The sequence below is a fragment of the Taudactylus pleione genome, unplaced genomic scaffold (assembly GCF_031769625.1).
Source record: "Taudactylus pleione unplaced genomic scaffold, aTauple2 ptg000958l, whole genome shotgun sequence".
Taxonomy (NCBI): domain Eukaryota; kingdom Metazoa; phylum Chordata; class Amphibia; order Anura; family Myobatrachidae; genus Taudactylus; species Taudactylus pleione.
The window spans coordinates 17,940-33,852 of NW_028285359.1; the positions used below are offsets into that span (position 1 = coordinate 17,940).

The following is a 15,913-nucleotide window of genomic DNA, read 5'->3' on the forward strand; positions in this document are numbered from 1 at the left end:
GTGTTGGCGTGGTGTGGTTGACGGCAGAGCCATTGATGAAGCCCGGAAGAAAGTGAACTTTACGGTTTCAAAATTTGTGTTGGAAAATGGTGGGGCAGTGGTCAGACATCCTAGGATAAAATTTCGGTATACTTACCTTTTTCGGTCTGACGGGGTTCATTTAGCGGAGGAAGGTATGTTTATTTTTCTTGAGGATCTGTTTGAGGTTGTGGTTTCTGTGCGTTAGTTCTATGGTGGCGGTGCAAGGTTTCTTTTGGCAGAACCTTGCTTTTGGCGGGAAAGAACGGCAGGTTACCTATTAGCACTGTGAATATTTGTTTACTCATTGTTTTGCTCACCTTCGTTGACTCATAAAGTCTGCTGGACCACCCTGCCGGGGGCAGCATCATCACCTTACCGGGTGGGTAGTCAAGATAGAAGGCTTGAGCGTATTGTGTTGTGGTTGGAGTGTTTATAGTGTTAGGCTTGGGCTGTTGTTAGCCGTTCTTTCTTTGCCACCATATTTAAATTAATTTAATTAATATAGTAACTAATTCATTATATGTTTTTAAATAAATAGCTAACAAATTCTGCCAAATACAAGTCTCCGTGTCTTTATTTCAATTAAGTATGTTATTGTCACTGATTCACACGCAGGTCAATCCTCAGACGATGGGAAGTTTAGATAAACGAAATGACTGTATAGGAGTGGAGAGGGTTAAACTTCCTAGGCTGGGGGCAGACCAGTGTGAGGAATCATGTGATAATTAGGGCCAATGGGTTTTTAGGGTTGTAGGTTATAGCAGGGATATTAGAGATTGTTGGAGGCGGAGTCAGCCTCTTTTGTTCCTGTCTTCCCACCCTCCCTCCCTAAAGTTTATTTTTATGGGCTCTTTTTGATTTGGGTTTGGTGATTGTTTCGTTGGCTATTTTAGGCGGGAAAGAACGGCAGGTTACCTATTAGCACTGTGAATATTTGTTTACTCATTGTTTTGCTCACCTTCGTTGACTCATAAAGTCTGCTGGACCACCCTGCCGGGGGCAGCATCATCACCTTACCGGGTGGGTAGTCAAGATAGAAGGCTTGAGCGTATTGTGTTGTGGTTGGAGTGTTTATAGTGTTAGGCTTGGGCTGTTGTTAGCCGTTCTTTCTTTGCCACCATATTTAAATTAATTTAATTAATATAGTAACTAATTCATTATATGTTTTTAAATAAATAGCTAACAAATTCTGCCAAATACAAGTCTCCGTGTCTTTATTTCAATTAAGTATGTTATTGTCACTGATTCACACGCAGGTCAATCCTCAGACGATGGGAAGTTTATTACAGTGTATGTGACAGTATATGTAGGTGTATGGGGAAAGCCATGGTTAGTATTACAGTGTATGTGACAGTATATGTAGGTGTATGAGGAAAGCCATGGTTATTATTACAGTGTATGTGACAGTATATGTAGGTGTATAGGGAAAGCCATGGTTATTATATCAGTGTATGTGACAGTATATGTAGGTGTATGGGGAAAGCCATGGTTATTATATCAGTGTATGTGACAGTATATGTAGGTGTATGGGGAAAGCCATGGTTATTATTACAGTGTATGTGACAGTATATGTAGGTGTATGGGGAAAGCCATGGTTATTATTACAGTGTATGTGACAGTATATGTAGGTGTATGGGGAAAGCCATGGTTATTATATCAGTGTATGTGACAGTATATGTAGGTGTATGGGGAAAGCCATGGTTAGTATTACAGTGTATGTGACAGTATATGTAGGTGTATGGGGAAAGCCATGGTTATTATTACAGTGTATGTGACAGTATATGTAGGTGTATGGGGAAAGCCATGGTTATTATATCAGTGTATGTGACAGTATATGTAGGTGTATGGGGAAAGCCATGGTTATTATATCAGTGTATGTGACAGTATATGTAGGTGTATGGGGAAAGCCATGGTTATTATATCAGTGTATGTGACAGTATATGTAGGTGTATGGGGAAAGCCATGGTTATTATTACAGTGTATGTGACAGTATATGTAGGTGTATGGGGAAAGCCATGGTTAGTATTACAGTGTATGTGACAGTATATGTAGGTGTATGGGGAAAGCCATGGTTATTATTACAGTGTATGTGACAGTATATGTAGGTGTATGGGGAAAGCCATGGTTATTATTACAGTGTATGTGACAGTATATGTAGGTGTATGGGGAAAGCCATGGTTATTATTACAGTGTATGTGACAGTATATGTAGGTGTATGGGGAAAGCCATGGTTATTATTACAGTGTATGTGACAGTATATGTAGGTATATGAGGAAAGCCATGGTTATTATATCAGTGTATGTGACAGTATATGTAGGTGTATGGGGAAAGCCATGGTTATTATATCAGTGTATGTGACAGTATATGTAGGTGTATGGGGAAAGCCATGGTTATTATTACAGTGTATGTGACAGTATATGTAGGTGTATGGGGAAAGCCATGGTTATTATATCAGTGTATGTGACAGTATATGTAGGTGTATGGGGAAAGCCATGGTTAGTATTACAGTGTATGTGACAGTATATGTAGGTGTATGGGGAAAGCCATGGCTATTATTACAGTGTATGTGACAGTATATGTAGGTGTCTGGGGAAAGCCATGGTTAGTATTACAGTGTATGTGACAGTATATGTAGGTGTATGGGGAAAGCCATGGTTATTATTACAGTGTATGTGACAGTATATGTAGGTGTATGGGGAAAGCCATGGTTATTATATCAGTGTATGTGACAGTATATGTAGGTGTCTGTGGAAAGCCATGGCTGTTATATCAGTGTATGTGACAGTATATGTAGGTGTCTGTGGAAAGCCATGGTTATTATATCAGTGTATGTGACAGTATATGTAGGTGTCTGTGGAAAGCCATGGCTGTTATATCAGTGTATGTGACAGTATATGTAGGTGTCTGTGGAAAGCCATGGCTGTTATATCAGTGTATGTGACAGTATATGTAGGTGTTTGTGGAGAGCCATGGCTGTTATATCGGTTTACGTGAAGTCTGACGGGTAGCTGAAGCCACTTCATGTGGGGCTATTTAGAGAGTTTGGTTAACGTATAAACCAGCAGTCTCAGGAATATGTAGAAATTGGTGAAAGTAGTTATTGTAAATAGATGTTCAGATATAAAATAATAAGTTGTGATAAAGTGTGAATTCTATAAGGCACATTTATTGATTTGGAGGGTGATGGGAGACATGTGAGGTTTGCAGGATATTTATTCCATAGTAAATCCGCTGTGTGTGAGGGGCCTGGATTTGGCGATATGTCACCAGATAATAAAAGCAGAAGGATGGAGAAGTAGATATAGTTGTAGGTGTGTAAAAGTTTATTATAGTGACACAATGAGGCTGTAATAGTCAGTGTATGATGAAAAGAAATCTCATTAGTTATTAGAGGAGGTGAGTGACTGAATAGGGCGGCAGTGTGCCCAGAGAGGGGAGATGCAGGGAGAGGTAGGGATGTTATATCCTTAGAGAAAATACAAAGGAGGGAGTTGAAAAAAAGAAATGTGTAGTACATGGTGAGATTTAGGTTTGTTACTGTTAGACAAATTTTAAAGCAATCAGTTTCTTAATCTGAAATTACCTTAGATGTTGGTCAATGTTTGTTCAACTGTTTGATTAACTGTTATGTTAGTATACTTTGTGCATTAAACACTTTGTGCATTTAACCCCAGCTGCCCCTAGACTGAATATAAGGAGTGGTATCCCTTGATCAGGACAGGCTACAGCTGACTCAATTGCTCTGCTGATCAAAGGAGATAACTTGCTCTGAGTTGGAACACAAACCAGGCCAGATATATACCATAAACTATGCTTCACTGACCAATACAGACTATACAGGAAGAGAAAAAAAAAAACTATGCAAGAGAGGCAGTCACGTACATTAAATCCACACACAATTGCAAGCATGAAGTTCTATGCAGAATATAGGTGCAATAAGCAGGATGGGACAGTCACGTACATTGTGTAGTGTATGTATATCTGTATGTATGTGAAGCGTATGTTTATGTAGCATGTGTATGTATGTATGTATGTATATGTGTAGTGTATGTATGTATGTGTATGTATGTATGTATATGTGTAGTGTATGTATGTATGTGTATGTATGTATGTATATGTGTAGTGTATGTATGTATGCGTAGTGTATGTATATGGGTGTGTAAAAGTAAGTGTATATGTGTATGCGTGTCTGCACTACTGAGGCAGTAATCCACCTTGTATCCTATGTAATGAGAACGTACCCGTCATAGGCCACGGTTAGACCAGCCACAGGGGCCCTCAAGCAGTCCATTACAGACAGGGACATTAGCAGGAGATATCCTATCACAGAGGAGCACAGTAACAGCTTCGCTGTTCCCAGGATGTTTATATGGAATGTCTTTATAATGGTCCCACCAGAGAAGACCCCCAGAGCCACAGCCGGGATGTTAATGAGACCTGAGGAGACACAATCAGGACCGTTATTCCTCTCATCGCTAGAAACGTCTAATAAGCTGCAGGAAGGAAAGTATTGTATATCATTTATTACAGGAGATATACCCCATGTCACCCCCATGTCACCCCATGACTTATGGCTGCACCGTCTGTTACTATGGAATGGGGGCACATCTGTAGCAGCGTGGCAGGGGGAGAAGAAAGTGGTAACCTGTCGTTATAGTGGTAGTAACTTACCCACATAATATATAGGAGAATATTATTATCCACATTTACTATCCCCAACATACTCCATAGCGCTAAGGGGGCGCTGCAGTCTGACCATGTGAAGGGAAACACGAGTATGGTGCATCTGCTGTGTGACCATCATAAATAGGTGCTGAATTCTGAGGCGCCCTGGAGGGGGCGTGGCTTGCACCACTGAGCGGGCGTGGCTTATAATAACGCCCAGCGAGCGGCTCTAGTGTATTATGCCGCATGATGCTAAACGTGACGTGTTAGGGAACTTAGACTGTTAGCTCCAATGGGGCAGGGACTGTGAAGGCCCCATGTTCTCTGCATCATTTGTCACACTATGGAAAGAGATAATAATAACACCTAGTTATCCATAGGTGCCAGTCACCCCATAAATGTTCTGTGTTTCCCTTCTGAACATGTAGTGCCCCCTAAATACACCTCCCCCACTTCCATACTTTTTACCAAAAAGCCTCCCGGGAGACCCTGACGGGGAAGGCCCAGGCCTCACTTTCTGCTATACTATCCCGCGATTCACAGCGTATTACATTTGGGATCCTGGAGGCTGGTCTTCTCTCCTTGGAGTCACTCTGACATCCCGGGATAACATACAGTACTTCCATCTCGGTGAAATCAACTTGCCCACGAAACAAAATCCCAATTTTACAGGTTGTTTTGCCGCTGTAATGGCCCGAACTAACACTGCTATAATTTTTATTGTATTATATTCCTATTTTTCTTATCGCCACCTGCTCACTACCTTATGCTGCTCTTCTTGCCCCTATCACACTACCACCCCTGCCCCAGGGGGCTTATAACACTGCTCACATTTCTCTGTGCCGCTTCACCTACTGAAGGGAGCTAGATACACCCCAGGAACCAGCTGTGGTTAACAAACTGCTGCCATCTAGTGGTGGTATAGTGAAGAGAACAGATGCCAGTAAAGTGAAATAGCTATTTTATTGTAATAAATAGTAACAAATGTGATATGCAAATATTATTCTCTTATACATTTGTACACAGGAAGTCAGTGCTGACTGTATCCCAATATTAAAGGCTTTGTACACCCTTATAATAAACTGACTTTTTCTTCTCCCTCAAACAAGTCCAGCTCTCATACCCCCATCAACTCTACTTCCTTATACGTCTCTGACCTCACCCCCAGACCCTCGTTCTTCACCTTTCTGCCGAAATTGCCCAATGCTTCTTATTTTCATCAGAAACCCAAAACAGAGGAAAGGAACGGGGTTGCAAAAACGTTTCAATCAAGTCGCCCACTCATGTTAGGATCCAGCTAATCAGCCTGATCAACCAATGACTGGATCTGTTTATAGATCAGGCTGTGCTGCATACGGATCCATCCGTACGTTCAGCCGATGTCTGTAGAAAAATAGGGATAAGTCTGAATTATCAGACCTATTTCAGTCATACTCCAGGGTTTTTGGTGATCGGTGGATCAGCAGACAAGTCACATTTTTGAGGAAACTAGTTCTACAGCTGCCAAACTGAGAGAAAGGGACCTGCCTGGTCACCTGGAGTAAACATTGCAGGAGGAAATGAGAACGATAAGTGTGTTACTAATGTACAACTGACCAGCTCACCTATAATAAAGTTACTCCGAGCCGATGTCTGTCCGTATTGCTGCTCCATATACTTAGCTTTGTATGTAACCAGTCCCACCAGGGAGTTGTACTGGAGGACACTGCCGCACAGGTACAGGAAAAACACTGGATTCCCAAGAAGCTTCTTCAGTGATGGCAGAAAATCTGAAAGAAGAAATAAAGCAAAGTACAGAGATCGGAAGTAAGCTTAGTGTTATGTTGTTACTGTATAAATATCAGCTAGTAAGTAAGCTTAGTGTTATGTTACTGTATAAATATCAGCTAGTAAGTAAGCTTAGTGTTATGTTACTGTATAATACAGGCTAGTAAGTAAGCTTAGTGTTATGTTACTGTATAATACAGGCTAGTAAGTAAGCTTAGTGTTATGTTACTGTATAATACAGGCTAGTAAGTAAGCTTAGTGTTATGTTACTGTATAATACAGGCTAGTAAGTAAGCTTAGTGTTATGTTACTGTATAATACAGGCTAGTAAGTAAGCTTAGTGTTATGTTACTGTATAAATATCAGCTAGTAAGTAAGCTTAGTGTTATGTTGTTACTGTATAAATATCAGCTAGTACGTAAGCTTAGTGTTATGTTACTGTATAAATATCAGCTAGTACGTAAGCTTAGTGTTATGTTGTTACTGTATAAATATCAGCTAGTAAGTAAGCTTAGTGTTATGTTACTGTATAAATATCAGCTAGTAAGTAAGCTTAGTGTTATGTTGTTACTGTATAAATATCAGCTAGTAAGTAAGCTTAGTGTTATGTTACTGTATAAATATCAGCTAGTAAGTAAGCTTAGTGTTATGTTACTGTATAAATATCAGCTAGTAAGTAAGCTCAGTGTTATGTTACTGTATAAATATCAGCTAGTAAGTAAGCTTAGTGTTATGTTACTGTATAAATATCAGCTAGTAAGTAAGCTTAGTGTTATGTTACTGTATAAATATCAGCTAGTAAGTAAGCTTAGTGTTATGTTACTGTATAATACAGGCTAGTAAGTAAGCTTAGTGTTATGTTACTGTATAAATATCAGCTAGTAAGTAAGCTTAGTGTTATGTTACTGTATAAATATCAGCTAGTAAGTAAGCTTAGTGTTATGTTGTTACTGTATAAATATCAGCTAGTAAGTAAGCTCAGTGTTATGTTACTGTATAAATATCAGCTAGTAAGTAAGCTTAGTGTTATGTTACTGTATAAATATCAGCTAGTACGTAAGCTTAGTGTTATGTTACTGTATAAATATCAGCTAGTAAGTAAGCTTAGTGTTATGTTGTTACTGTATAAATATCAGCTAGTAAGTAAGCTTAGTGTTATGTTACTGTATAAATATCAGCTAGTAAGTAAGCTTAGTGTTATGTTGTTACTGTATAAATATCAGCTAGTAAGTAAGCTTAGTGTTATGTTACTGTATAATACAGGCTAGTAAGTAAGCTTAGTGTTATGTTACTGTATAAATATCAGCTAGTAAGTAAGCTCAGTGTTATGTTACTGTATAAATATCAGCTAGTAAGTAAGCTTAGTGTTATGTTGTTACTGTATAAATATCAGCTAGTAAGTAAGCTCAGTGTTATGTTACTGTATAAATATCAGCTAGTAAGTAAGCTTAGTGTTATGTTACTGTATAAATATCAGCTAGTAAGTAAGCTTAGTGTTATGTTACTGTATAAATATCAGCTAGTAAGTAAGCTTAGTGTTATGTTGTTACTGTATAAATATCAGCTAGTAAGTAAGCTTAGTGTTATGTTACTGTATAAATATCAGCTAGTAAGTAAGCTTAGTGTTATGTTACTGTATAAATATCAGCTAGTAAGTAAGCTTAGTGTTATGTTGTTACTGTATAAATATCAGCTAGTACGTAAGCTTAGTGTTATGTTGTTACTGTATAAATATCAGCTAGTAAGTAAGCTCAGTGTTATGTTACTGTATAAATATCAGCTAGTAAGTAAGCTTAGTGTTATGTTACTGTATAAATATCAGCTAGTAAGTAAGTTCAGTGTTATGTTACTGTATAAATATCAGCTAGTACGTAAGCTTAGTGTTATGTTGTTACTGTATAAATATCAGCTAGTAAGTAAGCTTAGTGTTATGTTACTGTATAATACAGGCTAGTAAGTAAGCTTAGTGTTATGTTACTGTATAAATATCAGCTAGTAAGTAAGCTTAGTGTTATGTTGTTACTGTATAAATATCAGCTAGTAAGTAAGCTTAGTGTTATGTTACTGTATAATACAGGCTAGTAAGTAAGCTTAGTGTTATGTTACTGTATAAATATCAGCTAGTAAGTAAGCTTAGTGTTATGTTGTTACTGTATAAATATCAGCTAGTACGTAAGCTTAGTGTTATGTTACTGTATAATACAGGCTAGTAAGTAAGCTTAGTGTTATGTTGTTACTGTATAAATATCAGCTAGTAAGTAAGCTTAGTGTTATGTTACTGTATAATACAGGCTAGTAAGTAAGCTTAGTGTTATGTTACTGTATAAATATCAGCTAGTAAGTAAGCTTAGTGTTATGTTGTTACTGTATAAATATCAGCTAGTACGTAAGCTTAGTGTTATGTTACTGTATAAATATCAGCTAGTACGTAAGCTTAGTGTTATGTTGTTACTGTATAAATATCAGCTAGTAAGTAAGCTTAGTGTTATGTTACTGTATAAATATCAGCTAGTACGTAAGCTTAGTGTTATGTTACTGTATAAATATCAGCTAGTAAGTAAGCTTAGTGTTATGTTACTGTATAAATATCAGCTAGTACGTAAGCTTAGTGTTATGTTACTGTATAAATATCAGCTAGTACGTAAGCTTAGTGTTATGTTACTGTATAAATATCAGCTAGTATGTAAGCTTAGTGTTATGTTACTGTATAAATATCAGCTAGTACGTAAGCTTAGTGTTATGGTACTGTATAAATATCAGCTAGTACGTAAGCTTAGTGTTATGTTGTTACTGTATAAATATCAGCTAGTAAGTAAGCTTAGTGTTATGTTGTTACTGTATAAATATCAGCTAGTAAGTAAGCTTAGTGTTATGTTGTTACTGTATAAATATCAGCTAGTAAGTAAGCTTAGTGTTATGTTACTGTATAAATATCAGCTAGTAAGTAAGCTTAGTGTTATGTTACTGTATAAATATCAGCTAGTACGTAAGCTTAGTGTTATGTTGTTACTGTATAAATATCAGCTAGTACGTAAGCTTAGTGTTATGTTGTTACTGTATAAATATCAGCTAGTAAGTAAGCATAGTGTTATGTTGTTACTGTATAAATATCGGCTAGTACGTAAGCTTAGTGTTATGTTACTGTATAAATATGGGCTAGTACGTAAGCTTAGTGTTATGTTATTGTATAAATATGGGCTAGTACGTAAGCTTAGTGTTATGTTACTGTATAAATATGGGCTAGTAACTAAGCATAGTGTTATGTTACTGTATAAATATGGGCTAGTAAGTAAGCTTAGGTTACTGTATAAATATCAGCTAGTACTTAAGCTTAGTGTTATGTTACTGTACAAATATGGGCTAGTAAGTAAGCTTAGTGTTAGGTTACTGTATAAATATGGGCTAGTACGTAAGCGTAGTGTTATGTTACTGTATAAATATGGGCTAATAAGTAAGCGTAGTATATCCCCTGGATGTGATACAGTTATATATCCCCTGGATGTGACACAGTTATATATCCCCTGGATGTGATACAGTTATATATCCCCTGGATGTGACACAGTTATATATCCCCTTGATGTGACACAGTTATATATCCCCTGGATGTGACACAGTTATTTCTCCCCTGGATGTGACACAGTTATATATCCCCTGGATAGTGTTATGTTACTATATAAATATGGGCTAGTAACTAAGCTTAGTGTTATGTTACTGTAGAAATATGGGCTAGTAAGTAAGCTTAGAGTTAGGTTACTGTATAAATATCAGCTAGTACGTAAGCTTAGTGTTAGGTTACTGTACAAATATGGGCTAGTAAGTAAGCTTAGTGTTGTTACTGTAGAAATATGGGCTAGTAAGTAAGCTTAGGGTTAGGTTACTGTATAAATATCAGCTAGTACTTAAGCTTAGTGTTAGGTTACTGTATAAATATGGGCTAGTAAGTAAGCTTAGTGTTGTTACTGTATAAATATGGGCTAGTATGTAAGCTTAGTGTTAGGTTACTGTATAAATATGGGCTAGTACGTAAGCTTAGTGTAATGTTATGTTGGAACTCTCTCCCTCTCCCTATCAGACTCTCCACCTCTCTACAATCCTTCAAACGGGCTCTCAAGACCCACTACTTCATCATAGCCTTCCAGCTCTCATCCTAACCTGCTGCAACATGCTCCTTCCTCCCCATCTACCCCATCAGTGTCATCCCTGTTTGTCTGCCTCTCCCCTTTAGAATGTAAGCTCTTAAAAGCAGGGCCCTCTACCCTCTTGTGCTTCTCCTTACTTTACTGTCATCTACTTCTTACTCCCCACTAGGGCTCATAACACTTGTTTGCTTTCCTTTGTTGCTTATCTGGGTGTTTTGGTTGCTAATGTAGCAATGTATATTATCCTTGCTCAGTATTGTATTGTATTGTAAGTCACTAGTCAACCTATTTGTTTATGTACTCTGTAAGGTGCTGCGGAAAACTTGTGGCACCAAAAAAATAAATGATAATAATATTAATGGTACTGTATAAATATGGGCTAGTAAGTAAGCTTAATGTTAGGTTACTGTATAAATACAGGCTAGTAAGTATGCTAAGTGTAATGTTGTATATATACAGGCTAGTAAGTAAGCTTAGTGTTATGTTGTTACTGTATAATACAGGCTAGTAAGTAAGCTTAGTGTTATGTTGTTACTGTATAATACAGGCTAGTAAGTAAGCTTAGTGTTATGTTGTTACTGTATAATACAGGCTAGTAAGTAAGCTTAAAGGGGCCTATCCATTAGACAACTTTTTAAACGATCTGACCAAAACCAGGAGGTTTTGGACGCATCGTTCAGAAAGTCGTCTAATGGATAGTCGGCAAGGACCAGCGATGTGCGTGCACGCTGGGTCCTTGCCGACCCCGACTATCTGCCGAACATGCTGGCCAACCTGACGACGCTCATCGGGTTTCACATGTTCCCAGATAGGGAGGTCAGTCTCCTGCACTGAATGACGCTCAGTGAACGCCATTCAGTGTGGGCACCGCACCCGGCAACCTGAAGGACTGAACTCTAGACATTCGGTTTTTCAGGTCACGTAATGGATAAGCCCCTTAAGTGTTATGTTGTCACTGGATGAATACAGTCTAGTATAGCCAAATAAAGGGGCAATATAAATATTGCATACAGGGAATCTATAACTGTGTCACATCCAGGGGATATATAACTGTGTCACATCCAGGGGATATATAACTGTGTCACATCCAGGGGATATATAACTGTGTCACATCCAGGGGATAAATAACTGTGTCACATCCAGGGGATAAATAACTGTGTCACATCCAGGGGATAAATAACTGTGTCACATCCAGGGGATATATAACTGTGTCACATCCAGGGGATATATAACTGTGTCACATCCAGGGGATATATAACTGTGTCACATCCAGGGGATATTTAACTGTGTCACATCCAGGGGATATATAACTGTGTCACATCCTGGGGAGAAATAACTGTGTCACATCCAGGGGATATATAACTGTCACATCCAGGGGATATATAACTGTATCACATCCAGGGGAAATATAACTGTGTCACACCCAGGGGATATATAACTGTGTCACACCCAGGGGATATATAACTGTGTCACACCCAGGCGATATATAACTGTGTCACACCCAGGCGATATATAACTGTATCACACCCAGGGGATATATAACTGTATCACACCCAGGGGATATATAACTGTGTCACACCCAGGGGATATATAACTGTGTTACATCCAGGGGATATATAACTGTGTCACACCCAGGGGATATATAACTGTGTTACATCCAGGGGATATATAACTGTGTCACATCCAGGGAATATATAACTGTGTCACTTCCCGGGAATATATAACTGTGTCACACCCAGGGGAGAAATAACTGTGTCACACTCAGGGGATATATAACTGTGTCACATCAAGGGGATAAATAACTGTGTCACACCCAGGGGATATATAACTGTGTCACACCCAGGGGATATATAACTGTGTCACACCCAGGGGATATATAACTGTGTCACACCCAGGGGATATATAACTGTATCACATCCAGGGGCTATACAGTATAAATGTGTCATATCCAGGGAATATATAACTGTGTCACATCCAGGGGAAAAATAACTTTGTCACATCCAGGGGATATATAACTGTGTCGCATCCAGGGGATATATAACTGTGTCACACCCAGGGGATATATAACTGTGTCACACCCAGGGGATATATAACTGTGTCACATCAAGGGGATATATAACTGTGTCACACCCAGGGGAGAAATAACTGTGTGACACCCAGGGGAGAAATAACTGTGTCACACCCAGGGGATATATAACTGTGTCACATCCAGATGATATATAACTGTGTCACACCCAGGGGATATATAACTGTGTCACACCCAGGGGATATATAACTGTGTCACATCAAGAGGATATATAACTGTGTCACACCCAGGGGAGAAATAACTGTGTCACACCCAGGAGAGAAATAACTGTGTCACACCCAGGAGATATATAACTGTGTCACATCCAGGGGATATATAACTGTGTCACACCCAGGGGAGAAATAACTGTGTCACACCCAGGGGATATATAACTGTGTCACACCCAGGGGATATATAACTGTGTCACACCCAGGGGATATATAACTGTGTCACATCCAGGGGCGAAATAAATGTGTCACATCCAGGAGATATATAACAGTGTCACACCCAGGGGATATATAACTGTCACATCCAGGGGATATATAACTGTGTCACACCCAGGGGATATATAACTGTATCACATCCAGGGGCTATACAGTATAAATGTGTCATATCCAGGGAATATATAACTGTGTCACATCCAGGGGAAAAATAACTTTGTCACATCCTGGGGATATATAACTGTGTCACACTCAGGGGATATATAACTGTGTCACGCCCAGGGGAGAAATAACTGTGCCACACCCAGGGGATATATAACTTTGTCACACCCACGGGATATATAACTGTCACATCCAGGGGATATATAACTGTGTCACACCCAGGGGATATATAACTGTGTCACATCCAGGGGATATATAACTGTGTCACACCCAGGGGATATATAACTGTGTCACACCCAGGAGATATATAACAGTGTCACACCCAGGGGATATATAACTGTGTCACACCCAGGGGATATATAACTGTGTCACACCCAGGGGATATATAACTGTCACATCCAGGGGATATATAACTGTGTCACACCCAGGGGATATATAACTGTGTCACATCCAGGGAATATATAACTGTGTCACACCCAGGGGAGAAATAACTGTGTCACACTCAGGGGATATATAACTGTGTCACATCAAGGGGATAAATAACTGTGTCACAACCAGGGGATATATAACTGTGTCACACCCAGGGGATATATAACTGTGTCACACCCAGGGGATATATAACTGTGTCACATCCAGGGGAGAAATAACTGTGTCACATCCAGGGGAGAAATAACTGTGTCACATCCAGGGGATATATAACTGTGTCACACCCTGGGGATATATAACTGTGTCACAACCATGGGATATATAACTGTGTCACACCCAGGGGATATATAACTGTGTCACACCCAGGGGATATATAACTGTGTCACACCAAGGGGATATATAACTGTGTCACACCCAGGGGATATATAGCTGTGTCACATCCAGGGGATATATAACTGTGTCACATCCAGGGGATATATAACTGTGTCACATCCAGGGGATATATAACTGTGTCACATCCAGGGGATATATAACTGTGTCACACCCAGGGGACATATAACTGTGTCACACCCAGGGGATATATAACTGTGTCACACCCAGGGGATATATAACTGTATCACACCCAGGGGATATATAACTGTGTCACATCCAGGGGATATATAACTGTGTCACACCCAGGGGATATATAACTGTGTCACACCCAGGGGATATATAACTGTGTCACATCCAGGGAATATATAACTGTGTCACATCCAGGGGAGAAATAACTGTGTCACACTCATGGGATATATAACTGTGTCACATCAAGGGGATAAATAACTGTGTCACAACCAGGGGATATATAACTGTGTCACATCCAGGGGATATATAACTGTGTCACAACCAGGGGATATCATTGTTACATTCAATACATAAGACTCACATTAATGAGATTACTGCAGTACGTATAACTACAATACATATAAATGTGTCACATTCAGGGGTTATATAACTGTGTCACATCCAGGGGAGAAATAACTGTGTCACATCCAGGGGAGAAATAACTGTGTCACACCCAGCGGAGAAATAACTGTGTGACACCCAGGGGAGAAATAACTGTGTCACACCCAGGGGATATATAACTGTGTCACATCCAGATGATATATAACTGTGTCACACCCAGGGGATATATAACTGTGTCACACCCAGGGGATATATAACTGTGTCACATCAAGGGGATATATAACTGTGTCACACCCAGGGGAGAAATAACTGTGTGACACCCAGGGGAGAAATAACTGTGTCACACCCAGGGGATATATAACTGTGTCACATCCAGATGATATATAACTGTGTCACACCCAGGGGATATATAACTGTGTCACACCCAGGGGATATATAACTGTGTCACATCAAGAGGATATATAACTGTGTCACACCCAGGGGAGAAATAACTGTGTCACACCCAGGAGAGAAATAACTGTGTCACACCCAGGAGATATATAACTGTGTCACATCCAGGGGATATATAACTGTGTCACACCCAGGGGAGAAATAACTGTGTCACACCCAGGGGATATATAACTGTGTCACACCCAGGGGATATATAACTGTGTCACACCCAGGGGATATATAACTGTGTCACATCCAGGGGCGAAATAAATGTGTCACATCCAGGAGATATATAACAGTGTCACACCCAGGGGATATATAACTGTCACATCCAGGGGATATATAACTGTGTCACACCCAGGGGATATATAACTGTATCACATCCAGGGGCTATACAGTATAAATGTGTCATATCCAGGGAATATATAACTGTGTCACATCCAGGGGAAAAATAACTTTGTCACATCCTGGGGATATATAACTGTGTCACACTCAGGGGATATATAACTGTGTCACGCCCAGGGGAGAAATAACTGTGCCACACCCAGGGGATATATAACTTTGTCACACCCACGGGATATATAACTGTCACATCCAGGGGATATATAACTGTGTCACACCCAGGGGATATATAACTGTGTCACATCCAGGGGATATATAACTGTGTCACACCCAGGAGATATATAACAGTGTCACACCCAGGGGATATATAACTGTGTCACACCCAGGGGATATATAACTGTCACATCCAGGGGATATATAACTGTGTCACACCCAGGGGATATATAACTGTGTCACATCCAGGGAATATATAACTGTGTCACACCCAGGGGAGAAATAACTGTGTCACACTCAGG

At 39.4% G+C, this 15,913-nt stretch overlaps 1 protein-coding gene across 1 annotated transcript in view; it reads right to left on the reverse strand.

Moving 5' to 3' along the window:
- Positions 1–4,262: 4,262 nt before the first annotated feature.
- Positions 4,263–15,913, reverse strand: part of LOC148473212 (solute carrier organic anion transporter family member 1C1-like) — a gene marked incomplete at its 3' end in the record, with an annotated part of 35,196 nt that continues 23,545 nt past the window's right edge. The window contains exons 7-8 of the mRNA XM_088459944.1: positions 6,291–6,455; positions 4,263–4,458 (exon numbers count right to left, since the gene is read on the reverse strand). Of these exons, the coding sequence (XP_088316070.1) occupies positions 4,263–4,458; positions 6,291–6,455 (361 nt within the window). The remainder of the gene's footprint in view (positions 4,459–6,290; positions 6,456–15,913) is intronic.